The sequence below is a fragment of the Zootoca vivipara genome, chromosome 16 (genome assembly GCF_965207765.1).
Source record: "Zootoca vivipara chromosome 16, rZooViv2.hap1.1, whole genome shotgun sequence".
Taxonomy (NCBI): domain Eukaryota; kingdom Metazoa; phylum Chordata; class Lepidosauria; order Squamata; family Lacertidae; genus Zootoca; species Zootoca vivipara.
The window spans coordinates 32736043-32762061 of NC_142599.1; the positions used below are offsets into that span (position 1 = coordinate 32736043).

General features: G+C 49.8%; 2 protein-coding genes across 7 annotated transcripts in view; one reads left to right on the top strand and one right to left on the bottom strand.

Moving 5' to 3' along the window:
• The window catches only part of ASH1L (ASH1 like histone lysine methyltransferase), a 74081-nt gene extending 58566 nt beyond the window's left edge, over positions 1-15515 (top strand). For all 4 annotated transcript variants that reach the window (XM_060269477.2, XM_060269480.2, XM_060269479.2 and 1 more), the window contains 15 exons: positions 239-400; positions 1596-1690; positions 2826-2983; positions 3551-3703; positions 4764-4818; positions 4941-5073; positions 5605-5853; positions 6309-6395; positions 6684-6774; positions 8338-8476; positions 9696-9872; positions 11791-11953; positions 12563-12603; positions 13790-14094; positions 14426-15515. In XM_060269477.2, coding sequence (XP_060125460.2) covers positions 239-400; positions 1596-1690; positions 2826-2983; positions 3551-3703; positions 4764-4818; positions 4941-5073; positions 5605-5853; positions 6309-6395; positions 6684-6774; positions 8338-8476; positions 9696-9872; positions 11791-11953; positions 12563-12603; positions 13790-14094; positions 14426-14517 — 2100 coding nt within the window. In that variant the 3' untranslated portion in view covers positions 14518-15515. The remainder of the gene's footprint in view (positions 1-238; positions 401-1595; positions 1691-2825; positions 2984-3550; positions 3704-4763; positions 4819-4940; positions 5074-5604; positions 5854-6308; positions 6396-6683; positions 6775-8337; positions 8477-9695; positions 9873-11790; positions 11954-12562; positions 12604-13789; positions 14095-14425) is intronic.
• Positions 15516-20027: 4512 nt separating this feature from the next.
• RUSC1 (RUN and SH3 domain containing 1) overlaps positions 20028-26019 on the bottom strand; it is a 30338-nt gene continuing 24346 nt past the window's right edge. For 2 of the 3 annotated variants that reach the window (XM_088660156.1, XM_088660154.1), the window contains 6 exons: positions 25345-25519; positions 23704-23809; positions 23173-23219; positions 21655-22528; positions 20811-20942; positions 20028-20357 (listed from right to left, as the gene is read on the bottom strand). In XM_088660156.1, the coding sequence (XP_088516282.1) occupies positions 20189-20357; positions 20811-20942; positions 21655-22528; positions 23173-23219; positions 23704-23809; positions 25345-25519 (1503 nt within the window). In that variant the 3' untranslated portion in view covers positions 20028-20188. The remainder of the gene's footprint in view (positions 20358-20810; positions 20943-21654; positions 22529-23172; positions 23220-23703; positions 23810-25344; positions 25520-26019) is intronic. The other variant, XM_088660155.1, reaches the window with a different exon arrangement.

The window sequence follows — 26019 nt, forward strand, 5'->3', positions numbered from 1 at the left end:
AATTTGAGATAGTAGCTCCAGCGCAGTAAACAGAGTAGCCATCATAAAAAAGGAGGCAGAAACACAGAGGCGTCAACCAAGCCTGAACCCATCCATACAGTGGGGCCCTGCAGTGTCTACCAAATGGATGGGACTGTATGAGCAGGCAGGAGTTGTTGGTGGGTCCTATTGGTCAGGGTTGCAAACTTTGCCGAGGGGGCGTGTGTTAAGGTGGGTGTTGTCTCCTTTCTCTTCCAAGCAACTCTGCAAATGCGGCTTTGAGAAGTGCAGAGGGATCATTGGGGGCAAGAGCCAGCGCGTGAACGGCCTTCTGAGCAAAACCAACCAGCCCGTCACTGCCCAAAGGAGGCTGAGCCGGTCCAAAGAGAAGAGGAAATCGAAGCACAAGTTGAAGAAGAGGGTGAGTGTGCACAGAGCAGGAGGCAGATGTGGGGGGCATTTGCCACTGGGGGGCATTTGCCACACTCCATGCCTACAGTTGCCGCTTGGTTCAGAAGGGGGTGGCGTGGTTGAGAGCTCGTATTTGACGTGCAGAAGGCGCCAGGTTCAATGCCTGACATTTCTATTTTAAAAAGCATAGTGGGTAGCAGTGGTCTGATCTAGTGCAGGACCACTTCATGTGCTCAGTTTGTTTGACTTTTCTTTCAATAAATCTGCTTGCTACTTGTGGCAACGATCTAATGCAACTTTCCATACCAAGTGTGCCTCAAGAGTACTTGTGATATGGAACCCATGGGCCGCACACTGCTTTGTTGCGTATGGAGGGTGGGAGAGAGCAGGCCCAGAATTCGGTGCCCCCGCCCCAGCCCTCATGCTGCCTTCTTGAAGCTGGGTAAACACTACACTTGGCTTTGGGAAGGAGGAGGGAGGTCTCTAGGACCCTGTCTGAGCCCTCACACCTCCTTCCTGAAGCCCAGTGCCTCAGTTACCTGGTTTGGGGAAGGTGGTGTGAGGACTTGGGGAGCATCAAACATTGCCAATGACCTCCAAAAGAGGCTTGAGGGCATTGGACCACCTTGATATAATCATGCAGGAACAGGGAACTTATTGGTAATACTCTCTCTCGGGGGGGGGGGACTTGGGCTCCCCCTTCCACGACATCTCTTCACTCATGTGAATGTTGACCACAGTAGGGGATCTCTCTTCCTCACCAGCTGGGATGCTTCTGTCTACATGATTGTGATCCCCATTTCAGCAACTCTTTCAGACTTGACAAAATGAGGGTGGGATGGGATGCGCATATAACATGTGCTTCCTGTTCTGCATGCTTCTCCATCTAGACTCCTGTTGGTAATGGGGGGGGGCAGCATGGACAAGCCCGTTCCAATAATGGTTTTGAATGAGAGGAACAAAATGGGGGCCCCATCTTGCTTCATGTACTTACCTTAACTTCCACCCTCCCCACCTTCTTTATTATAAACATTTAAGCTCTGAAAGGGAAATAATCTTGCCTGTGTTGGACAGCTCAGCTATACATGGAGTAGGAATTTGAACCTGCCTAACTCAAGTTCAGGATTCTAACCACTGTCTTTTCCCAGTTGGCTTTTCTGTGTTCTTGGATTCTCTTCTCAAGAGGGGTTTGTTTTGTTTTACAGAAGGGTCACGTTCCTGAGGAGCCCAGTGAAAGCTCGAGTACCCCGACTCGGCTGACACCGCAGCTCCAAATGAAGCCCATGTCCAACAGGGAAAGGTGAGGAAGAAGGGCAGCTTCATTTCCTTATCTCTTCCCAACAAGTCCCCCCCCCTACTTTGGGTGCAGGGGGAATGAGCTAGATCAGACTTCCTCAAGCTTGGCCCTCCAGATGTTTTTGGCCTACAACTCCCATGATCCCTAGCTAGCAGGACCAGTGGTCAGGGATGATAGGAATTGTAGTCTCAAAACATCTGGAGGGCCGAGGTTGAGGAAGCCTGAGCTAGATCTTCCCCAAAGCTGCATTTTGGCTCAGTTTATTTCATTTTAATTTAAGAAAATTCTGCCCTGCCTTTTGTCATCAGAAAGTAACAAGAGCCTATCATTAGAGTCCTTTCCAACTCTGAAATTCTTTGATTCTGTGAAACTACCACAGGATGGTTTGCAACATAATAGCATAAGCAACTTCATTTATTAGATTTTTTTATCCACACTTCATCATATATATATTTTATTTAACAAAATGTATATCCCACTTGATTGTAATGATACCTTGTAAGCGGTTTACAGGAAATACCGGTATTAAAATTATGAGTAAAAACAATAAATTATCAATAAAAACATTTAGAAAACTGTTAGCATCAGCAGTAAACTAAAAAGAGATTGAAACACATCATCATCCATGTCCCAAATAAAAATGGCTTCAGCAGGTCTCATAAGTTCCCAGGGCAGGTTACAGCAATAAAGTGCACACTTGTAAAAAAAAATGAAATAGTTACCACCGTAAAACAAGAAAAATGTAAAAACAAATTGAAACAGTTCCATGTATTAAAAGCAATGCAAACATTTAAAAACAATTCCATATATAAGAACAGTTAATATAGGCCCAGTACAGATGCAGACTGTTTGCAAATACAGTGCAAAAATAATATGCATGCAGTATTTTCTCTCCCTCTCTCTATATATACACCTGTATATATGATTTCATAATTATTGCTGATAATAATCAGTAATACGTGATATAAGGTAATGCACAGTAGTACGTAATACATTGTGGACAATACTTAACAAGCAACTGTGTGAAATTATTCACACATTGTGCCATCCCACACAGCCAACCTGAGAAGGCAAAGAAAGCCTTTTATTTCAGCCCCCACCTCTTCTCTTCCCCATCCCTCATCTTTATTTCCCCAAGGAATTTTGTGCTGAAGCATCATGTTTTCTTGGTGCGCAATTGGGAGAAGATCCGGCAGAAGCAAGAGGAGGTCAAGCACGCCAGCGACAACCTTCAGTCCGCCTCGTTATACACCCGCTGGAATGGGATGTGCCGGGATGATGGCAATATAAAATCTGGTCAGTGCCCCTGTTGCAACTGGTGTGAATCTCCCAGCCTTTCTCAGTGTCTCCTGGATAGGCGATCAGCATTCCATGAACCTTAAGCTTTCTCAAATCAGTCTTGCAGAAAGTTGCCATCCTGTCTGACTCAGATATTTCTGACCTAATGAACCAAACTTGAACCTCCTTTTCCTAGTCGCCTAAAAGTGATTCTGCCTTGCTGCAAGTAATTGGACAAGCAGGGCCCCGACCACATTTTACCCTTTGCATTGCATTCAACTAAGTGGCAAGCAGTGGCATGATATATGCAAAGCCCCCACTCTGTACAATGAGAGCTGCCTGTTTTTAAGTCCCTCAGACGTACATGTTGTTCAGGGGAGGGGAAATGGGAAGGTAGCTCAGTAGCCGATCAGGAAGTCCCAGGTTCTCTTGTTAGCTGCCTCCCAGTAGGGTTGAGAGAGACGGAAACCCCGGAGAGCTGCTGCCTGTCAGCGTGGACAAAACCAAACTAATTGGGCCGGTTGCTTCCTGTGTTGCTGCTGGCTTCAACTAAAGAGGCATCTCTTCCTCCCCTCTCTTTTTCAGATGTCTTCATGACACAGTTCTCTGCCCTGCAGACTTCCCGCTCAGTGCGGACACGGCGGCTGGCTGCGGCTGAGGAGAACATCGAAGTGGCGCGGACCGCACGCCTCGCGCAAATCTTCAAGGAGATCTGCGACGGGATCATCTCATACAAAGGTGATGGCGGCTGAGGGCCAGAGGCAGGAGCTGATCGTTTGACAGGCTCCACGATCCTGTGTTGCTGGGTTTCCAGAGGGAGGAGAGCTTGAGTGCAGGATTTCAGGGTTTCAGTGATGAGTGGCTCATGGGTGAGAGCAGGAGCTACTTTGGGGGAAGGCTTTGCATCCCCGGCATCTTCAGATGGGGCTGGGAAGGACACTGAGTGACACTGAGTGAGGTGGACCCCGTGGTCGGATCCTGTATTAGGCAGCTTCCCATGCACTTCCTTGGCTTTTGCAGCATTTGCTCTGTTAAACTGTGGGGTGGCCAGCCTCTGTCTCTCCGTCCGTCACCCATGAGGACTGTCAAGTGTTTGATACACATGCTGCTCCCACCTCCTTAGTCTTGAATTGTAAAGAGCTGTAGCAGAAGGGGCTCTAGCTCTAGACGTAGTAGTAGGGTTGCCAGACTCAATAGAGGACAGGACTTCTGTGCCTTTAATTGCCCTGCTCTCTTTTGAGTCTGGAAACCTTAAAGAGAAACCAGCAGACCCTTTGCTTGGAAATTAAACAAAGGGTCTGCTGGTTTCTCTTTAAGGTTTCCAGACTCAAAAGAGAGCAGGGCAATTAAAGGCACAGAAGTCCTGTCCTCTATTGAGTCTGGCAACCTTACGTAGTAGACAGAATTTGAGGGAGGGTGGAAGGGAGTAGACAGCAGGTGGAGGAAATTCATCGGAACACCAGTAGAGCCTGGCTGCTGGATCAGACCAAAAGGCCCATCTATCTTGCCGTGGCCCCACCCAGGTGGCCTCTGCAGAGCCCATAAGATGACCATGAACTCGAACAGCACTTGCCACAAGGGCCCGTTTTAAGAAACGGTAAATTGCATTGCCTCTTTAATTTCAGCTTGTGATGTAGCTGTGACTTAGGCAAGTCAGGGACTAGGGGAAATTCCCACATATAATTCCTCATAATTTCTCCTGCCAAATAATGCCCACCCACTCCCAAAAATGCCCAAGACCAGCCATACTGTAAAACCCCTGTGGCAACTGCTCTGCATCCATCTGCTTCCGTTACAGATTCCTCCAGACAGCTGCTTGCAACTCCTTTGCTGAATCTTCCCCCGAAGAAAAAGTAGGTTTTTAGCATTCTCCGAAGGAGAGGGGGGGATCTGATTTTACAAAATAGGTTTCATGTCATTCCTCAAATATGGGCTTATCAGTAATCTTGCACATTTCCACTCCTGCCTGGTTTAGAAATGCAGATTACTATGAGAAGATCTCTGACCCCCTTGATCTCACCACCATCGAGAAGCAGATCTTGACAGGCTACTACAAAACTGTGGAAGCTTTTGATGGCGACATGCTGAAGGTCTTCCGCAACACTGAAGTGAGTCTGCTGTTGTGTTGGCAGAGGAGGGCATTTGGTTCTAGCAGAGGGTCCCAGCTGGTCCTTTGAGAGTCGGGATGTATTTATTAATTGCCTTGGATACAGTTTGCCTCTGAAATGCTCAAGTTCTGGGCTGGAGGCCTTGCGACACCAAATAACACAGTAGAGGAAGGGCCTCGGGAGTGGCAGAGGAGGAGAGATGTCCTTTTTCCCTTTCACCACCCCATTCCTGAGGAAACCCCCCCCCCAATCTAACCCTAGTGAACTTATACAACCACTGTTTGAGGCTGGATGGAATCCTGAATCAGAAGCCATCGCCCTTGGGTCTTGGGGATATGCTGTAATGTTCCATTGTAGTGCCCACTTGTTGCTTGCTCTGGAAGAAAATGACCCAAGGTGGGAGGGACTGGTGGGTAGGAAGGAGGGGGGCGCCTATGTCAGAGTTTTATGGCAGCAAAGATTGAAGCAGAAAGGGCATTTCAGTGGGGGTGGGAAAGGCTCTGAGTTTCTGGACTTTTGTCTTCTGCTCAGAAGTACTACGGCAGGAAATCCCCAATTGGGCGGGACGTCTGCCGGCTGCGGAAGGCCTACTACAATGCCCGCCACGAGGCAGCTGCCCAGATCGATGAGATTGTCGGAGAGACGGCGAGCGAGGCGGACAGTAGCGAGACCTCCATGTGCGAGAAGGAGAGCGGGCACGAGAAGGATGAGGACGTGATCCGCTGCATCTGTGGCTTGTACAAGGATGAAGGGCTCATGATCCAGTGTGACAAGTGCATGGTGAGGGCAGGTTCTGTGCTCCTCTCCCTCACAAGACAGGGCCACATTCTTGCTGCAGATGAGAAACGTCTGCTCACACGTAGCCCCTGTACCTGCCAAAAAGCAAGTTCCAGACCAACGGCTGGATTCCCTCCTCTATAGCAGCCTGGTATTGGTGGGCCAGAGAAATCTGAACCTATTAGAACAGAGGTGAGCCCCCTGAGGCCCGAGCAACAGAGCTCACCCCATCGCGGGGATTCGAACTGCCAACCTTCTGATCGGCAAGCTCAAGAGGCTTAGTGGTTTGGACCACAGCACCACCCGTGTCCCTGGTTTTGGGTGCATTATTTGAGTTTAAAAATATTAAGCTGTTCAGAAATGCTTTAAAATAAATCAAACTCACCTTCTGATGCTTTGGGGTGGGCAGGTAGGATCTCCTTTCCCACACTTTCTGACCTATCTGTTTTCTCCTGTAGGTCTGGCAGCACTGTGACTGTATGGGGGTGAACTCTGACGTCGAACACTACTTGTGTGAGCAGTGTGAACCTCGCACAGTGGATAGGGTAAGCCACCTTCGCTTGCCCAGAACTAGACAGGGTGACTTTGAAACCCTCACGCCATTGGCCTCTTTATTTTTCACACAGCCGCGCTGTTTCAGTGGCTTTCTCCTCTAAGGAAGCCTGGGAATCATAGCCCTTCAGCGTTCAAGTGTTCTTCACAAAACCACAGTCCTCAGGGTTCCTTGGAGGTGTGCAGTCTTTATTAGTGCTGTGTCTGCGTTCATCTTGGTTTCTAAACATAGTCAGGACGACAAGCTGTGTCAACGCCTTTTGACTTTTTCTTTCTCGCAGGAGGTTCCTATGATCCCCCGACCTCATTATGCCCAGCCTGGCTGTGTTTACTTCATCTGTCTGTTACGGGACGATCTGTTGCTACGTCAAGGTGGGTGTCTTGACCTCCTTGGGGGCGAGAGGAAAATTCATAATAATCAAAAAATTTAAGAAGGCAGCCAAAACGCAGGTTGTAGCCAAACAGAAGCATAGGAACATATACTATACATAAAAATAATACATAAAGATAAAAAACTTGACATATACAATAAATAAAGCATACATAAAATGGGAACCTTAAACCTTAAATCTACATAAATTGAGCAGCCTTCTCTGCAAATTTAGCTGCGTTGAACATTACAGACTAGTCTGAACCAGACAATAGATACTTAATCCTATCCATACTACTGAGGATTGAAGTCACGGCTGAAGATTTCTAGGTGTTCCATACAATTCACAGTATAGCATAGAGTGCCTGGTGCCCTCCCTCCAGGGACTACGTCAAACACAAAGCACTGATTCTGGGGATTTGGATTAATTAAGAGGCAGCCGAGAGGGTCTTTTGGGACACCCATCGCCTCTCTCACGCCTGCTGTTTTTCAAGGTGCTTGAGCGTGCCTCGCTCACTGATTGAGGGTATCAAAATTAAAGGTGAGACATGAAGCGAGTTAGAAATCCTGGGCCACTTAAGCACTGGGGCCACCTGGTCCGACTGGCAGCAGCTCTGCAGGTTGTTTCCTCGGTCTCAGAAATTGGGGCTCTGTGGTGGTAGTTGGGTAGGAGGAAGGGAATTAGGCAGCTTTTGTGGAAAAGTAGTGGTATCAGAATCTCAGAATTGTAGCATCAGAAGGGACACCAAGGGTCATCTTGTCCAGCCCCCTGCAGTGCAGGAATCTCAACTAAAGCATCCGTGACAGATGGCCATACAACCTCTAAAACCTCCAGGGAAGGAGAGCCCACAACCTCCTGAGGGAGACTGCTCCACTCAACAGCTCTTAGCCACTAAGACTAAATGGGCCACTCCTGTTCATTGGCAGGATGTCTCTGGATGATTAATTGTTCAAAACCAAACAGGGGGAACCCATTGCCCTTCAGCTCCTGCTTTGTGGGCTTCTAGTTAGCCACTAAAGGAAACAGGATGCTAGACTGGACGGAGGCTTGGTCTGATCCAGCCGGCTTCCTAGCTGGAGACACCATTTCATTGAACCTGGCAGTTCTTTTTGCACGCAGCCCCTGCTTGCAACTGCTGAGCCACCTCTGCTACCACCACTCAGTTTGGTATAGGTAAAGGGACCCCTGACCATTAGGTCCAGTCGCGGACGACTCTGGGGTTGCGGCGCTCATCTTGCTTTACTGGCCGAGGAAGCCGGCGTACAGCTTCCAGGTCATGTGGCCAGCATGACTAAGCTGCTTCTGGCGAACCAGAGCAGCGCACGGAAACGCCGTTTACCTTCCCGCTGTAGCGGTACCTATTTATCTACTTGCACTTTGACGTGCTTTCGAACTGCTAGGTTGGCAGGAGCAGGGACCAAGCAATGGGAGTTCACCCCGTTGCAGGGATTCGAACCACCAACCTTCTGATCAGCAAGCCCTAGGCTCTGTAGGCTTCTGTAAATCCACCCTGCTGGGGTATGAAAACGCCGCTCTGATACACCCTTCCCCACCCCGTCAACAGGTGACTGCGTGTACCTGATGAGAGATAGCCGAAGGACCCCAGACGGCCACCCTGTCCGGCAGTCGTACCGCCTGCTTTCCCACATCAACAGAGAGAGACTCGACATCTTCCGTATCGAAAAGCTCTGGAAGAACGAGAAGTAAGTCCCCACCTCGCTTTAAAAAAGTGGAGCTCGATCACTGAGCTTTGGTGGGAGACAAGCCACATTGTACTCCCATCAAAAACGTGTCATCGGAGAATTTTCCCATCCCCGTCCCCTCCTCCCATGAAAGTAGCAGGTGGTGGCAGCTTATAAAGCCATAAGATTTCCCCACCTCTTTTCCTGTGGTGAACAAACTAAGGAGGTGGGTAACCTATAACACACACACACACACCTCAGATGTTGCTGGACTCCCGTGATCCCCAGCAAGAATAGCCAGCTGCAGTTGTAAGCCAGCAAGACCTGGAGGGCTGGATGATATCATTCATTGGGTGATGAATGATCATCATTCTCATCCTTTGGTGGATGTGTCCAATGCAGACAGGAGGTTCAGCTAAGCCCTGTCTCCAGAGACCAATGAGAGCTTCACAGGATGTTGTCATGCTCCTCTAGTGTGCTCTTACTGCGCTGAGAAATGGCTGCAGTTCAGATCTTTATCTTCAATCTTAGGCTTGGCTGGTCTGAGCTTCAGCACTCATCACCTATATATATATATATATAGAGAGAGAGAGAGAGAGAGAGAGAGAGAGAGGCCACCAAGTTACACAAAATATTATGGTGCGTGTACAACAAAGTTCAGAAAAGCATAAAATGCTGTAAAAGCCAAATCATTAAAATGAATGGCTAATCAAGAAAGTTTAGACAGCTGTCTAAATCAGTCAGCATAAAAACATCTTTGAGAGATGCCTAAAAGCTGAAAAGGAGGGTGCCTGCCAAATCTCTGCTGTAAAATTGTGTTTTTCCACATGGCAATGATCAATTCCCAACTTCTAGCTGAGGCCTGGCAGGCCTCTGTAACACAGGGGACAATGAGTACACACTGAAAACTTAATTATATTTAACAGCGATCGTATTAAGCTCCTCCGTAAACACAGATTCATTTGCAGGCAACCAGGAGGGAGAGGAATAAAGCCCAAGCTCCCTCACATTAAGGCCACCTTGGGTTTGGCTGGGGCTCTCATGAGTCAGTGCGCCATCGTCAGCATCCAAACCGCCTCTCCTCTCAGCTCACCTATTGTGTCGGAATCCCAGGGCTTATGGCTGTCAGCCTAGCCAAAGGGAGCAAATTCTGTAGAGGAGGAGGAAGCGTGTGGGTGCACTGGGTCCGTCATCTCGGCTCCAATGGAAATACCTCCTTCCTTTCCCCCCCTTATATCAGGGAGGAACGGTTTGCCTTTGGCCACCACTATTTCCGTCCGCATGAAACGCACCACTCCCCGTCCCGGAAGTTCTACCACAACGAGCTGTTCCGAGTACCGCTGTACGAGATCATCCCCTTGGAGGCTGTGGTGGGCACCTGCTGCGTCCTGGATCTCTACACCTATTGCAAAGGCAAGTCAACGCTCCCGGCAGCCTGGAGCCACCTTGATTTTTCTCTCCAGGGGGACCTATAATCCCAGGCTATTCTGCTCCCCTGCACACAGTGCCAGGTGTAAATTAAAGGCTCTTGTTTGAGCCCTGAAATACCCCTTCGGCAGCCTGTACACACCCTTCACAGTTCTGGTTGTGCCCTGTCTAAAAAGGAGATGGAAGAACTGGGAAAGGTGCAAACCATAGAATAATAGAACCATTAAGAGTCATCTAGTCCAACCCCCTGCAGGGCAGGAATCTTTTTGCCCAATATGGGGCTTGAACCCACAACCCTGAGATTAGGGAACAACAAAGAAATGATTGGGGCAGAGATGAGGATGAGCGTCTTCCTCACAAGGAAATCCAAAGCATTTTTTTTAACGGTCGGGGAGGAGGCGCCATCAGAGGTTTATAAAACCACACAGTGTGGAGAAAATGAATATAGAGAAGTGTTTTTCTGGCCCTGCTGCTTCGAGCTCTGGAGAGTCGCCCATTTAAATCAATCTTGACGGTAAAGGCCAACGAAGGAGGATTCTGGACCAGACAGGTGGTATCAGCCTATAATTCACAGGAGGATCGTTGAAATTAGTGGAGCGAAAGCTGTTCATGCCCATTAATTTCAGTGGTTCTGCCACCACATCTGGTGATGGATCGGGGCTCTCAGGTGGCATTAAAATAAGATGGCTGATAGGCCTCTGTGAAGCTTCTGTCAGCAGCTGCTTATAGCTGTGATGATTGAATGGGATCTCTGAATGCCAGTTGCTGAGAAGAGGGGGTGGAGACACAGCCCAGAGGTTGGCAACCTACGGCCCGTGGGCTGGAAGCAGCTCATTAGGGTCGCTTAACCGGCCCATGAGCCGCCCCCAAACCGAGCTGCCCGCTTGGTGAGTCCTGACATGCTGCGCTAAACCAGCGCGGGGACTCTTCCACGACTCCAGAAATTGCTTCTGTGCATGCCCAGATGCCAGAAATCGCGTCTGCACAGGCATGATTTCCAGCGTCGCAATGTGCTGGCCCAGCCCATGGAGGATCTCCGCGGGAGTGATCCGGCCCATGCCCTGTAAGCCTTTGCCGACCCCTGACACAGTCTGTTGCCTTCAAGCTCTGCCTCTGGTCTTCCCAGGAGCGTCAACTTGGGCCTCTGTAGAAAACTAGCTGCTGGGCCATGCGGACCCTTTGGGTCTCATCCAACAGCACGTTCCCTGTAGAACACAGACTACAGAAAGCTGCCTCATGCCGAGTCATTCCTTTCTGCATCTTACGCAGCATTGTCTACGCATTGACTGGCAGCACCAGCAGCTCTACAGGATTCAGGCAAAAAAGTCAGCCCTACCTGGAGATGCCAGGGATTGCACCTGGGACCTTCTGCATGCGAAGCAGATGCTCTGCAACTGAGCTGTGGCCTTCCATACGTGTATCTGTGCAAGGTTCACTGCTTTAGCCTGGCCACCAGCACTTGCAGGAGGCAGGCAGTCTTTGCTGCATCTATGTGCTGAATGTTAAGTGAGCCAGTTTTAGCTACTCACCAGGCAGACACACAGAGCAGAATTACCTGCCCTTGGATGTGGCTAACCTGAAAGTGAATTGGGGTTGGCCCCAAATTCTTAACCACTTCCACATGCTAAACCTTCATTTGGAGGTAAGAATAAAGAAGGAGTTGTTTTTCTTTTTAAATGCGGGAACAATCATTTGCTTCCATTCAGGGAAAGTTACAGTAACAAGGATTAAAAAGACAATATCCTGCAGTTTTGCGAGGGTGGCAAGTTTCTTTGGTTTTTAAAAACCCTCTCCAGCCCTGCCAGGAGGAATTTGGAACAGCTAAGCTCCGTAGTCGTGCTTATTTTGATTCTTGGCACACTGCCTCACCTGATAATTCTTGCTGTGTTGAAATTCCCTACAGGAAGGCCAAAAGGGGTGAAGGAGCAGGACGTCTACATCTGCGACTACCGCCTTGACAAGTCAGCCCACCTTTTCTACAAGATCCACCGGAACCGCTACCCAGTCTGCACCAAGTCCTACGCCTTCGACCACTTCCCCAAAAGGATGACGCCGAAAAGAGACTTCTCGGTGAGCAGCTCCATGACTTCTCTCTCTGGCATTGAGGGGAATCCTAATCCACATGTTAAAACTCTGCTTTCATCTAATTTGTTACAAGCAAACATCAGTAACCACAAACTGGTTGTTCCTACGGACACAAGGGTGGAATAATAAGGTTAAGAACTCCAATCAGAGCATCTCTCTTAAGTTGCCACCCTTTGCAGGAAGCTGCCATCTCCTAGATGAATTCAGATCTGATTTCCTTTGCTGCAGTGGCAGAGAGGGAGGCTCTTGCAAACTGCACATTGATAAGCACCTGCATTATAGCATAATCACATTCTTCACCCTGCTGTTCAGTTCCACGTACTTTCACACTAAGCTTCAAGTAAAACAGCCTTAAGAGGCCAGCTCTCATGCTGCTGAATATATAGGGTGGAATTAAAGAGGAGCATGGGAATCTTCCCTCTACCATGTCAGATGATTGGTTCAGCTGTGTTGACACTGACCGGCAGCAGGTCTCCTACCCGGGGATTTGAACCTGGGACCTTCTGCAAGCGAAGCAGGTGCTATTTCTCTGTGCTTACAGCATTAAGCCTCCTCTGAACGTTCACTTGGTTCTCTTTTACTCCTCCATTGCAGCCTCATTATGTACCAGACAACTACAAGAGGAATGGAGGCAGGTGAGTCGCTTTAGCTTCTTTTGGCTCCCCCCCTTTATTCTTCTTTTGGGGGGGCCTTCAGTGTGGTGGGTGCTTCTGCAGAGACGAGTCCTTTTGGGAGCTCCTGCTCTCAGTTGCTTAACTGCAGCACCAATGGCACTTTCCTTGCCTTCCTTTGAGTTAGGCAGGATGGGAGCAAGAGCAGCTTAGCTTGCCAGCGACACTTAAGCAGTACAGAGAAGGCATCCTGCAAGGCCTCTAGCAGAAGGGGCTGAGAAAGCATGCAAGTGGGGTGGGCTGCTCCCTCAGTAGAGATGACTCTGGGCAGCTCAGGGACAGGATCATAGAAAGAGGGGCTTTGTCCCTCAATCCCCACCCCCTGCAAAGCTGATAGGATGGTGGGGATAAAGTGAGGCATACTGTAACCCAGGATTCCCTCAACTCCCAGAACTCGGGGCCACCAGTGGAACTTGGCAGCAAGTTGACGCCAAGCAAAAGATGTTTTCACTACACTTGTTTAAAGGATGTTTGCTCTGCTCTTGAGCAAACGGGGGGGGGGGGATTCCCAGAGCAGTAATGAGACAGCCACTCTCAGAGGTGGGGGGGGGGAATCACTGCTCCAAATGGAGCAGAAGTGACACATCTGCACGGGGTGTGTGTTTGTGTTTGTGTGTATGTTCCTCCAAGCTCCTCTCCCCAGTGGGGTGCTCCTCTGAGGAGCAGCTGCCGCCTTATAGGGAGTGAGACCATTGACTCCTGTAGCCTGGCATTGTCCACAAGGACTGGCAGTGGCTCTGCCAGGTTTCACGCAGGGGTCTCTCCCAGCCCCACCTGGAGATGCCATTGGGGTTTGAACTTGGAGTGTTTTCTATGCAAAAGCCCAGAGTGCTGTACTACTGAGACACACACACTTCTCAGAGCCTGAAGTAGTGCAGCCCAGAATTCTGCCGCTTCATTTCTATGAAAAGGGCACATTCTCGATTGGATTCTGTGACCTGTTATGTAGAAAGGCTTGGGGTATGTGGTGGGGTGATTGCCTCCCAAACATGACACTTTCAGAGATCTAGAGAGGAAGGCCAGGGAGCCCTCAGCACAGGAGTGCAAGCTGCAGCAGCAGTGTGCATCCCTCCCGTGGGGGGGGGGGAGGGAGGACCATGTTGGAAGGTTCTCCCCCTGACATGTGGCTGACTGACATCTCCTTTCTCAGATCATCTTGGAAATCTGACCGTTCCAAGCCCCAGAACAAAGACCTGAGCCAAGAGGAGGACCCCCTGCCGCTCATGGAAGATGTGATCGTGAGTCAGGACCAGGCCCCCAGCGAGCCGGCGCCCAGCCTGGAGGAGCCAGAGAAAGAGGCGCCTCCTCAGGAGAGTGGCGAGGTGGAGAAAAAGGTGGAGGACAGCAGCCCCATCCCCAGGCGGCCCTGCACCCCGGAGGAACGCAGGCACATGCAGCGAGAGAGGCTCAACCTCATCCTCCTCACCCTCCTAGAGAAAATCCCAGGGAAAAATGGTAAGAGGCGAGAGTGCCCCCCTTCTTCTCCCCCCTCCCTTCCCCTCTCCAAGAACCTCTTTTAAAGTTAGAGGGTTGTTAGTAATGTGTAGCTCCCAACTTTTTTGAGAGCGGATCTCGAGTAAAGCAGCCCAGATAATCATCATACCAAAAGCTAACCCAGTTGGTACAGAACAAGGCTGGTGGGGGGCATGGCCTGAGGTAGAGAGGTGTCTGTCCTCTGGGTCTGAGGTTCTTTACCAAGTAGCAGAGCATCTTTCTTTGGTTCCAAGAGCGTTTGCTCTCTTAAGTCCACACTGCTATTTTTCTTTGCTGCGTGTGTTTCTTCCAGCCATTGATGTCACGTACCTGCTAGAGGAAGGTTCTGGGAGGAAGCTGCGGCGGCGCACTCTGGTTCTTCCCGAGAGCAGCTTTAGGAAGTGACGCTGTGCCCCGGGGACAGAGGCTGCGGCCTGGAGTTTTCCACCATCGGATTGTGCGTGAGATGGACTTGGACGGACGAGGCTTTGCCGCCTTCCTGTGCCTCTGCAGTGTGCGTTGAGGGCGTCAGGTGGGCAAGAGGAAACTGACATACACACACAAAAACCCCACGGTTCTGTAGCACTTAGAAGAAATGGTTGGGCAGGTGCGCCACCCTGCCCCTTCACCCGCGGCCTGCCTGGCAGTGGTCTTATGTGTGTGGTGTTGGGTGTGCCTTGTTGTCAATGTTGAGGTACTAAGGGGGGGGACACCTTGTGGTTCTTTGTCCAAGATGGTCAAATTTTAGTTTAACTTATTCCCCCTCCACCCTCCCCACCCCAGCGTCCCTGCGCCAGAGGGAGGGGAAAGGGGGGTGTACAAGTTGGGCAGATTGGTGAACCGGTTCGGAACCACACTCTTTCCGGAGGAACCCTCCCCAGTGCACATCATTTCTCCTTCGGCTGGCGCAACAGCCCGATTTCGGAAGTTGTTTGGGAGGGCGGAGGTGATGGCATGAGGAAGTGTCCGGGCCCTGAGGGGCTGAAGACAAAGGGAGGGGGGCAAGGTCTTCGATTTTGCGCAAGATGCAACAGAGGAAGTGTGGCGCTCTGAGCGTGAGGGGGCTGTCGGACATCCTGTGTGGAAAGCACCCCATCGCCACGGAGGCCGCGGACTTGAAATGAAAGCACTTGGTTCTGCGTTCTGCACCTCGGGGCGGGGGTGCGGTGGGCGGTCAAGGAGAACGACGGTGGTTTTAATTTCTCTCTCTCCCTCCCCCCCCTTTTTTTTTGCTGCAGAAGATTTTTTATAAAGCCAAGTTGACCCCGTTTTACTTATTTTAGTGTTTTTGGTTGGGTTTTATATATAAATATATATATATATATAAGAAAAAAGAAAAAAATTAAATAAGCTGTGGTTCTTGTGTGTCCAGTGCATTGTGAAAACTTTCAAAGACAAAAAAAGAGAGGAAAACTGTCACGACAAAGGCAAACAAAAAAACCCAACTTTTCACTACACGAACCGTCAAGCAGTATTTTCTGAGCGCGTATTTGTTGTGAAACTGTAGACTATTATCCACTGATTAACACTACTCTTTGTGTTTCTTTTCTTTTTTTAAGAAAAAGAAGAAAAAAATATAAAACCTGTACAGCTTAAAAGCGTCCCGTCTCTTAGAGAGACAGTGTATTTTACTCTTCCCGCCTCTCTCTCTGCCCTTAATCCAAGGAGGGGGTGGATTAAAAAGACACAAGTGTTAACTCTCGTCAGCTGCAGCGAAGGAACTGTTTCCTTGCTTTTGATGCAGGAGGGTGTTCAGCTGCCCTAGTTGCTGTGGTCCAGTGCCAGGCCCAAGGGAGGGGTGTTCCACTCCCTCTGGATACCGGCAACTTTACGGGCAGATGCACGGGCAAAGGGAGCTGGCAGTTAGGCATACACTGGCCCTTTAAATGTGGCTTTGCTCTCAGTCTCTCTTTGGCGTTCATATGCATATTATGGTCCTGTTTTAGATGTCCTTACGAAAGACTCCCGTTTTTAAATGTGCCAAGTTGTATATATCTTAAATCTTCCTCTCTCCCCCCCCCTTCCTTTGCTGTGTGGTTGTAAAGCAATATGGTAGCTCTCTCTCACAATCTCTCTCCGTGTTCCTTCCCGACGGACCAACCTTTGTCCTGATTGTACATTCTCGTTGACTATATAATCCTTATTTTACTCTTCATTTGGAACAATAACAACAACGAAAGGGTCCATTCCATTCAAATTTTAACCTGGCGATTTAAATAAAAAAAAAAGTTTGGGGTGGGGGCGGGGGCAAGAGAGGGGTGGGAAAGAGGAGGGGGAAAGCATATTTTATTAAAAAAAGAGAGAAGACAAATAAGAAAATAGTTTGGAATATTTTCTTACTGTAGAGAAGCATTGTACAGGAGAACCCTGAGTATTAAATACTCATGTGTGTCGTAGGGGAAAAAAAGTTTTAAAAAAATCGCATGTCTGAAAATCTTTTGAGTCGCTCCATTTAGTTCAAAACGGGGGGGAAATCGTCATCTCAAAATGGTGTTAAACACTAAAAAAAGAAAGAAAGAAAAACCATGAGAAGTCCTTTTAAAGAAGAATAATGAAAAGCTTGCCCTGATGCGAGACACTAGCTCTGCCATTTTATCTTTCTTTCGTTGAAAGACTAAAAACAATGTTTTTTAGACAATCAAATTCTAGGTAAGTGCGAAGAATTTGTTGGTTTTAGGGTTTTTTTTAGTTTTTGGTTTTGTTTTCTTACTGGTGTAGAAAATTACTGACTTTTTAAAAAAATTCTGGGTGGGTGGCTTATTTTGTATTAACTGAGGAGACTGGCAGCGTTTCACCTGATCGCTGATGGAAGCCCAGGAAAATAGGGGAGGGGAGGGGAAAGCACTACATTTGTTGCAAATATAGATATGAACTCTTTTTAGTCTGCATGGGGATAGGCCGTGTGGTTGCTGAGGAGAAATGCTGCTAAGATATTTCCTTTTTACAAGAGCATATCTAAATAGACCATTGTTTTGATGTTAATCTTTGTAAATTATGTATTACCAATTTTAACATTGGATGTAATTGCATAAAAGGCCTGCATCTCAAATACTGAGAGATTCTAGTATTAAATGGAAAAAAAAATGTTTCCTATTCATTGGCTTTGGTGTTTTTCTTTTTCACTTGTTCTGCACTTTTGTACACAAACATCTCTTCCTATACACGTAAAAATGTAAGGTTGTCGTCACGTTGCAGTTCACACAGCTGCCAGTAGGTGGTACATAGCTCATGTCACATCCCTGGCCTTGTGTGGAGAAATGCTTCCTTTTTTATTTGCTTAATTGGCTTCATTAAATATACAAATCTAATTGGTACAGAGAGCCACATCTATGAAGCTCAGATTTTATCTAAGCCTTTGTCATGTCTTCGCTCCCTGGGTTTTATTTTTTTTCTTTCTTGATGTATTAAGAAATCAAACAAGCCTCTTTAATATTTTCTCATTAGGGAAACAGGTGGCGCCTTTTATGGATTTTATTTTCTCAAAAGGAGAATCATAAAAGTATGTACAATAGAACACATTTTTGAAGGCTGTGTTTCAACATATGACCACAAGGGGGAGGTTCTGGTATTTTGACAGTCACACATGTCAATACTGTACTTAAAAGTGCATCCATTGAGCTTTTCCATCTGGATTTGTTTGCAAGGAGATTAGACGACGTTGACTATTCAATGCACATTCATTCTGGTTTGCCCCAAAGGTTGGATGCTGCAACATCAAAAGAAGTGTGTCCTTCCATGCTCTCCAGTGTGTTCCTGCCTGAACTTCCTTTACTGAAGCAGCGCCAAACTTTTGGGGAAGCTGATTTGTTATGCAAGACCTCCCTGCATACTAGAATTGCACAACTTGGATTGTCCAGTGTGTGATTGAATCCTGCCCATAAATAGCGACCATTCCCCTTAGTCTTCCTAGCTCAGCTTTGGAAGTGGCTGTGACCACAAGATGTTTGCATTTAGGTCTGCTAGAGCAGGGGGAATTGGGTTGATCTTTATTAAAGGGGTGCCCAACGGTTCCGACTATATACATGGCAAGATGCAGGTTCCAGAAAGTAAATCTCGTAGCATAGAAAGAATAGCCAGGTGTGGCTGGGAGGCTAGCAGGCCTTGATTCACCAGGGGGTTATTGGGAGGGGAGAGGAAAAGCGGGATGGGCTGTAGCTCAGCAGCAGTAAAGCATCTGATCTGAATGTAGAAGGTCCTAGATTCAACTTCATCTCTAGGTAGGGCTGGGAGTGTCCCATCTGAAACTTTGGGGATGCTTAACGGAAGAGCACCTGCTTTGCAAATAGGTCTCGACATCCGAGTAAGGCTAGGAAAGACACACCCACCCACCCCTCTGGGTCCCCGGAGAGCATCTGCCAGTCAGCGTAGGCAATACAGAGCTATCTGGACTAAGCAGTGTTTCCCAAACTTGGGTCTCCAGTTTTTGGACTACAACTCCCATCATCTCTAGCTAGCAAGGATGATGGGAATTGTAATCCCAAAGCAGCTGGGAACCCTAATTTGGGAAACACTGGACTAAGAGTCTGAAGTCTGCACAGTATGAGGCAGCTACTTCCTGGGTCAGGCTTCTGTCCTACCACCTGTCTAGGTGCAAAATGATCCCTGCTGGATCCAACCAAAAGCCAGACTCTAGCCCCATTTAGAAATGGAAAACCAGAGCATGAGAGCATCATTTCTATCCTGCTCTTGCTCCCCAGCAACTGGCAGGCAAATGGGAGCTGATTGAGGGCAGATAGAGGCTGCTGGGACAGTGACCCAATCACTCCTAAGGGACCAGACTCCGCTCCTTTGAGTAGCAGCTGGGGAACTCAGAACTACAGTTCAGAAAGGTTGGGCAAAGCCAGTGTGGATTCTGCCCACGCCATATTGCAACCTGCTTTGAAACTCGTTTCAAAAGCCACTTGCCACACAGCACTGTGGGGAAGGGGGCAGGCATGCCGGTCAGTGTTGCCCGACCTCCTGATAACAGCTAGACACACTATTCCTTGCCTCCCACCCAGCAAATTAAAATTGCAACCCTCACCCACACTAACCGCCCATGCATCCTTTGGCCTAGCTGAATGCTAGATGTCTTGATGCAGGCTTGGGAGCAATGGCAAGGGGATGGGTGGAATAGAGTATCCTGGGAGAGGGCTGCAACATTTCATTGGGGCCCCCGCTTGCCAACCAATCTTTCTCACGCCGCACCCTTTGGAGACGTGCAGCCTGCAGCGATTCAATCTCACACGGTGACTTTGCTTGTCTTTTCTCACAACCTTTATTTCCCTCCCTTCTGCACATTCTCTTAAGAGAGCGCGGATGGTGCCCGTCTTCAGGCAGGGGCCGTTTCTGTCATGGGTTGGGTGGATGTTAAAGAGGGGGGGGCCCTGTAGGGACAGCCATTCCAGACTGGTCCCTATTAAACTTGACTGGCGACCTATACCGCAGGGGGTTGGACTAGATGCCCCTCAGGGGTCCCGTCCAAGTCTCCAATTCTATGATCGACGTCGCTTCAGGGTGGGGAGGGGAGAGAGACGTGAGGATCGCCGGCAAAACAAAAGCAGCAGGAAAGATGAAATATATAATATTATATATATATATATATATATATGTATGTATATCTACACAGATATATGCAATATACAGATGAGAGAGAACCATACTTTGGCGGACAGTGTGTGTGTGTTACACGATCGTGGAAAGCAGCAAGCACAAGCGCTTAAATGTGTGATTCGGGGGGGGGGGTAGGAAGAGCACAAGGGCAGTTGGCCAAGTCAGGTGAGAGGCAGGAGAAGAGTTCGAAAGAAGGGAATGGTGAGGCGGTGGGAGCCCTGTGGCAGAATCCACACCCACAGCCGAGGGGGGGGGAGGAACACAGACATCGTTTTGGGGCCCATGAGGATAACGGGTGCAATCGGGGGGGGGGGTAGGGGGTAGGCACCCTCAGCTTCTTAGTGTCCATGTCAATTTGTTGAAATTCCTTCAGCAGTGCGTTTATAAAGTGTGTTTGTGTGTAGGCAGGAGTGGGGCGATCCTTTTGGTGTGCCCCACTTCCCCCCACGGCAGCCGCAGCCTTGCCATCTTCTCCCTGCGCAGTTCACAGGATGAGAGAGGTGTAGCCGACGGGGACTAGGCCTCGGCGGTCTCCGTGGCAACACTGGATCCAGTCTTCGTCCACCGTGTCCAGGACCCGCAAGACATCGCCTTTGCGGAAGCTGAGGTGGTCGTCCCTGCTCCCGGCGTGGTCGCAGAGAGCGCGAACGGCCCTGGATGGAGTCAGAGGGACGACACAGACTGTAAGTACCCAATATGGCCGCTCAGAAGAACTGGCAGATTCAGGGAATCGTAGAGTTGGAAGCGACCTCAAGGATCATCCAGTCCAACCCCCTGCAATGCAGGAAACTTTTGCCCAACGTGGGGCTCGAACCCATGACCCTGAGATCAAGAGTCTCATGCTCTACCATGCCAAAGTCTTTGCAGAAGTAATAATAATTTTTTAGGAAAGGAAAGGAAAATTCTAAGGAGGTCGCATCTTCTTCCGAGCCCAAGGAGTACCAAGCATACTCAGTGGGCACAGAATATGGACGGGGGGGGGGGGGGACTAAGGAAAACCCAGAGTGGGAGGGGTAATAGAGTGGCGGGCCTGAAAGTGGCGGGCAGAAGCACTTCACGCTGCAACACTTTGTTGCAGCCCTGGGCACGGAGAGAGGATGGCTCACCTGTATGGCTGTTGTGGGCTTGGTGGGACGTCTTCCCAAGATTCCTCTGGCCAGCTCTTCTCAGCCGGTGCCCCCTTCATCACCAGAGCCAGGATGTTCATGGTGGGCGGCAACCAGCTTGACGGGCGCCTGCTTGGATAGGAAAGGGAATATATTTGACCCACAATAAAAAACCCCACTTTTTGCCATTGGGGGTGCAATTTTAATTACAGAGACATTTAGGAAATGCTGCCTGAAAGTTGGGCACTTGGTTGGCCTAACTTTGAGCCTGGAAGGCTTGGGTTCGAATCCCGTTTTTCAGGCAGAGCAGTGTCTTTGTCCCTTCTGGCAAACCAGGAGTTTGCTGGGGGGAAATTAGGGAGAACCATGCTGTCTTCGGGACACAAGTCTGTGCTTACTTGGCTAATTCTGACCGCTGGCAATGACCAAGATCACAAGCAGGAGATGGCGAGAATAACTTGCCTTATATATTTGGAGCCGCTACTTCTGACCAGGTCGCTTTAAACTCAGGGGCAGAGAAGCTTTTTCCAGCCTGAGGGCCACATTCCCTTCTGAGGGCAACCTTCCCGGGGGGGGGGGGCACATGAAAGTAGTGGGTGGGGGCCAGAGGCAAAAGTGGGCAGAGAAACTGATGTAAATATTTCCTTTGCACGGGAAGGTTAGTTCCCAAGGGATCAGAGTCCCTATTTCATCCGAGTGAAAATGCTCAAGCAGTGCTGGTGAGGGGTGTGCCCTGGAAGAAGGAGTGTGGGCTGAGGGACAGTTCCAAGGGCCACATGGAGAGGCTCAGAGGGCCGCATTTGGCTTGCTGGCTTCAGGTTCCCCAGCCTGACTGCCCGCTTACCTGGATTTCGATAGGTGAGAATCGGCCTCGTTGGCGCATCCTGGAGCGGCTGCCCCGAAGAGCCACCCTAGCCAGTTCCCCTTTGCAGTTCCAGCGCCCTCAAGCTTTTCGGCTGCCTCCTGGGCATCTGGCAAGCAGGTCGCCTCTGGCTTCTCTACAGCTTCCCCTACGGGTGAGCTGCCTTCCTCGCAGGCAGGGGGTGCCTGCCTTGGGCTCTCCAGTGAGCTGCTTCCTCTGGCGCCGGGCGCTTGAGGGAGCACGTCGGGGCTCACGCTAGCTTCTCCAGCCCCGCTGCGGGCCGCCTCCACAGCTTCTCCCAGAGCCGCCCTCAGCTTGGTCCAGTGGGTGTGAGGGAAGCGCTCCTGCTTCGGGGGGTCGCCGTAGACCCCCGAGGCCCGGCTCAGCTGCTCCCACCAGCTCTGCTGCTTCTCTTCGCTCTCCTGACAGCTCCCTTCGGCACCCGCCTCCGCCTCGGGGGCTCCCTCGCCGCCTCGGAAGGTGTGGCTCAGCCGGTCGCCCCACCGCAGGAGTCTCTGGTGCAAAGGCGGCCCGGCCTGGGGCTCGTGGAGCGGGCTGGATTGGGCCACGGGCCCTTCCGCGAGGCCGGCGAGAGGAAGCAGGCGTTTGGGCAAAGCAACTCGGCTTCCTCCGCGAGCCTTCTGGGAACCGGCAAGCAGCTCGGTGGGTGGGGTGGGACGCCGGGGTGGCGGCCGGACGTTGAGGGGCAGGTGCTGGTGCTCGAAGAGGAGGTCCAGCTGGAAGGTCAGCATGGAGAGCGGTTGGAGCAGCAGGAGGAGCTCGTCGGCCCAGCGGCGGCAGAAGCCTTGGCTGAGTACCAGGAAAGCGGTGGGCGAGTACAGCGCCGAGATCAGCTCTGTGGGGTCGGGAGACGGCATGAACAGGTAAGAAACACATACTTCTAAGTCTGTCTCAACCTTGTTGTTGGACTACCACTCCCATCATCCCCGGGTACCAGGACCAGTGGTCAGGGATGATGGGAGTTGTAGTCCAACAGCAGCTGGGGACCCCAGTTTGAGAAAGGCTGGCCATGCAGGGAGTTGGACTAGGTGATTCTTGGGGTCCCTTCCAAATGTACAATTCTGTGATTTTCCAGGAGCACAGGGTGGGGGAGAAATTAGAGGCTGTGACACCAGGGAGCAGAATTAAGCTTCCATTTTTCCACTCTTTAAACGAACCACCACCAAGTTTCTAATTCCTGCGTATTTAAAAAACCCACAAGTGAACCTAAAACATTTAAAGATCTAAATAAAACCAGCATTCCCTCTCCCTGCCCCCCTGCAGTTCCAAATATAAAAGCTTATATTAAAATACGTGCCTGGGTTGAGATTCCTGCATTGCAGGGGGGGTTGGACTAGATGACCCTCGGGGTACCTCCCAACTCTATGATTCTATGGTAGGTGTGCTTAAACTAAAAAAAGGGTTTTAGCAGGCACCGAAAAGAGTAATGCGCAGGCACTTGCCTAATATCAGTACGTCGTAGAGGTGCCCCAAATTTACCTGAGTTCCGCTGCAGGTTGGCAAACCACTGTTCCAACTGCTTCATGCTACGGAGGAACAGGAAAAGATGGAGGGTTTTTAGCATTGAACGTAGGATTGCAGAAAGCTGCTTTGTACAGTCAGACCTTTGGGTCTACCTGGCTCAATATTGACTGGCAGCAGCTCTCCAGGGTTTTGGGTCAGGATCCTTCCCCCCAGGGAGGTTGCAAAGGTTGAAACCTGGACTTTTTGGCTTGCAAAGGAAATGATCCCTCACTGTGCTATGGGCCTTGGCCTTAAAAAGAAAGCAAGACCCTCATCCTCATGCCTTTGAGGGCTGGGTTTTAAGTTGCCTTGCGCCGTGTGATATCCTTGGGTCCATCTAAGTCAGTATTGTCCACACTGACTGGCAGCAAGCTCTCCAGGGTTTCAGGCAGGGGACATTCCCAGCCTGACCTGGAGATGCCATTGGGGGTCGAACCGGGAACCTCATGCATGTACGGTAAGGCAGATGAGCTACAGCTTCCCCCATCCCATGTCCTCTCTACTCACTTCAGGAGGCCCAGGATGAAAGCGTGGAAGCGCTGCTGGTTGCTGCGAAGTGGAGCCAAGCGTGATACCCGCCAGTACAAGGCATTCAGCGACCGAGCGTGGGGGCCTGGGAGAGAAGCAGATGGAGAAACACCAGCAGATGCCTCCACTTAGTGCCACATCCCAGTTCCCCGCCCCTGCCCCCAAATGCCCACAGGAATGAATGAACAAGCCACGACCGCCCCAAATACGAGAGTTTGCGAAATCCTTATGGACCAGGAGTGCACCTAGCCCGAAAGAGCCTGCCTCAATCTCCCATTTCTATTATTTCGCTGGCTCTCGGAGACGCAGCCTGTTTAGACAAGCACACACTCCCACCCCCCAATCTCCCGACATGAACCTCCTGCTTCCACTGTTTTAATTGCGGGCGCTTCGTTCTATTTATTTAAAAGCATTTCTCCACCGCTTGACGTCTCGGAAAACATCTAAGCGGTGTGCAGCTTGAAACAAACGCACAAAACAGCGTGGAAACAAGAACGCCACCCGGAAAAAAACCAGGAAAGCAGCTGTATAAAAGCACATTAAAAATAAAGGAATAAGGAACTAAAACATAAATTTCAGAAGATTCAAATGTGTACACAGAGTTAGCTTTATGGTCCTTAAGGCTGCTTAGGTGGGGTGGTCGAACTTCAGCGTGCAACATCACTTTTCATCCCGTCCCCTGGGGCAGAATAACCTATTCATTCATTCATTCATTCATTCATTCATTCATTCATTCATTCATTCCTTTCTATGCTGCTTTTCACTCCCATGAGTCACAAACCAGATCACAAACAAGATATAACAATAGCATAATAGAACATCACTATTACAACATAAATCGTCTAGAACAGGCATCCCCAAACTTCGGCCCTCCAGATGTTTTGGACTACAATTCCCATATTCCCCGACCACTGGTCCTGTTAGCTAGGGATCATGGGAGGTGTAGGCCAAAACATCTGGAGGGCTGCAGTTTGGGGATGCCTGGTCTAGAACAATTCACAAATCATCTGTAAAACAATTGCTCAGTTGGTTAGAGCGTGGTGCTGATAATGGCAAGGTTGCAGGTTCAATCCCCATAAGGGGCAGCTGCATATTCCTGCATTGCAGGGAGTTGGACTAGATCAGGCATCCCCAAACTTCGGCCCTCCAGATGTTTTGGACTACAATTCCCATCAACCCTGACCACTGGTCCTGTTAGCTAGGGATCATGGGAGTTGTAGGCCAAAACATCTGGAGGGCCGCAGTTTGGGGATGCCTGGACTAGATGATCCTCAAGGTCCCTTCCACCTTTACGATTCTACATATCAGCAATAAAGCAACCACCTTCTATAAATGGCTAAATGAAAGAACTGAAAAGATAAGCTAAAGGGCACAACCACAGCAAAAGATTCACAAAGCACTGTACTATAGCACTCACAATCCACAAAACAATATTAGCAACATTAGAGTACTAACAACCAACCAGTTATGCAAATAAGCAGATTTATCCTACCGGCTTTAACCAGGAAGCTCTGCAAAATGTGGCCTTTTGGGGTGCAGAATCAAGATTTTTTTTTAAAAAAAAAAGAAAACTACCACCAAACAAACCCACCTCCTGCCTATCTGACGCCTCCTTCCTACCTGGCTTGGCTGAGGCTTCCACAACGCTCCACGGGGAACTGGGTCTCTGACCCGTGATGACATCTTTCTGAAAGGGTTTCAGGCCGTCTCCCACCAGGGCTCGCAGGGCAGGGCACAGAGTGGTCAGGACCACGTAGCCGATGTCTGGGCTGAGGCGGCTGTCTCCCAGCTGGGTCTGCGCAGGAGGGAAACGGCTGGGTGTCAGCTACTGGCAGGCTAGGGAGATAAAACAGCCAACACCACCCCTCTCTCCTTGCTAATTGGTAATTAGAGCTTTCTAATTAGCCTCCCTGCACACACCCGACCCTCGTAAGCGCAGAGGGCTGCTCCTTTTGCAGCTCCTTGCCAGGCAGTCATTCATACGCCCACCCACCCACCCACCCCCGAACACCCACTTTTGTATCTCTATGTCAGTGTGACATAGCGGTAAGAGTGCCAGGTACCAGGAGAGACCAGGTGTCATGGACTGATTGGGGCGCAGAGGAATGGTGGGAGTAACCAGCTGGGGAACCCCCAGGAGAAGAAGGCTCGGAGCCCGGGGAGTGGTGGTGAGACAACGATGGGTGAGAACAGGAGGTGTTAGATACTGAAGAGGCAACAAGCCCAGAATCAGAGGCGGAAGCTGAAGCAGGAGAGGAAGGAGATCAAGGAGCAGAGAGGATCTTGGTGGTGAAG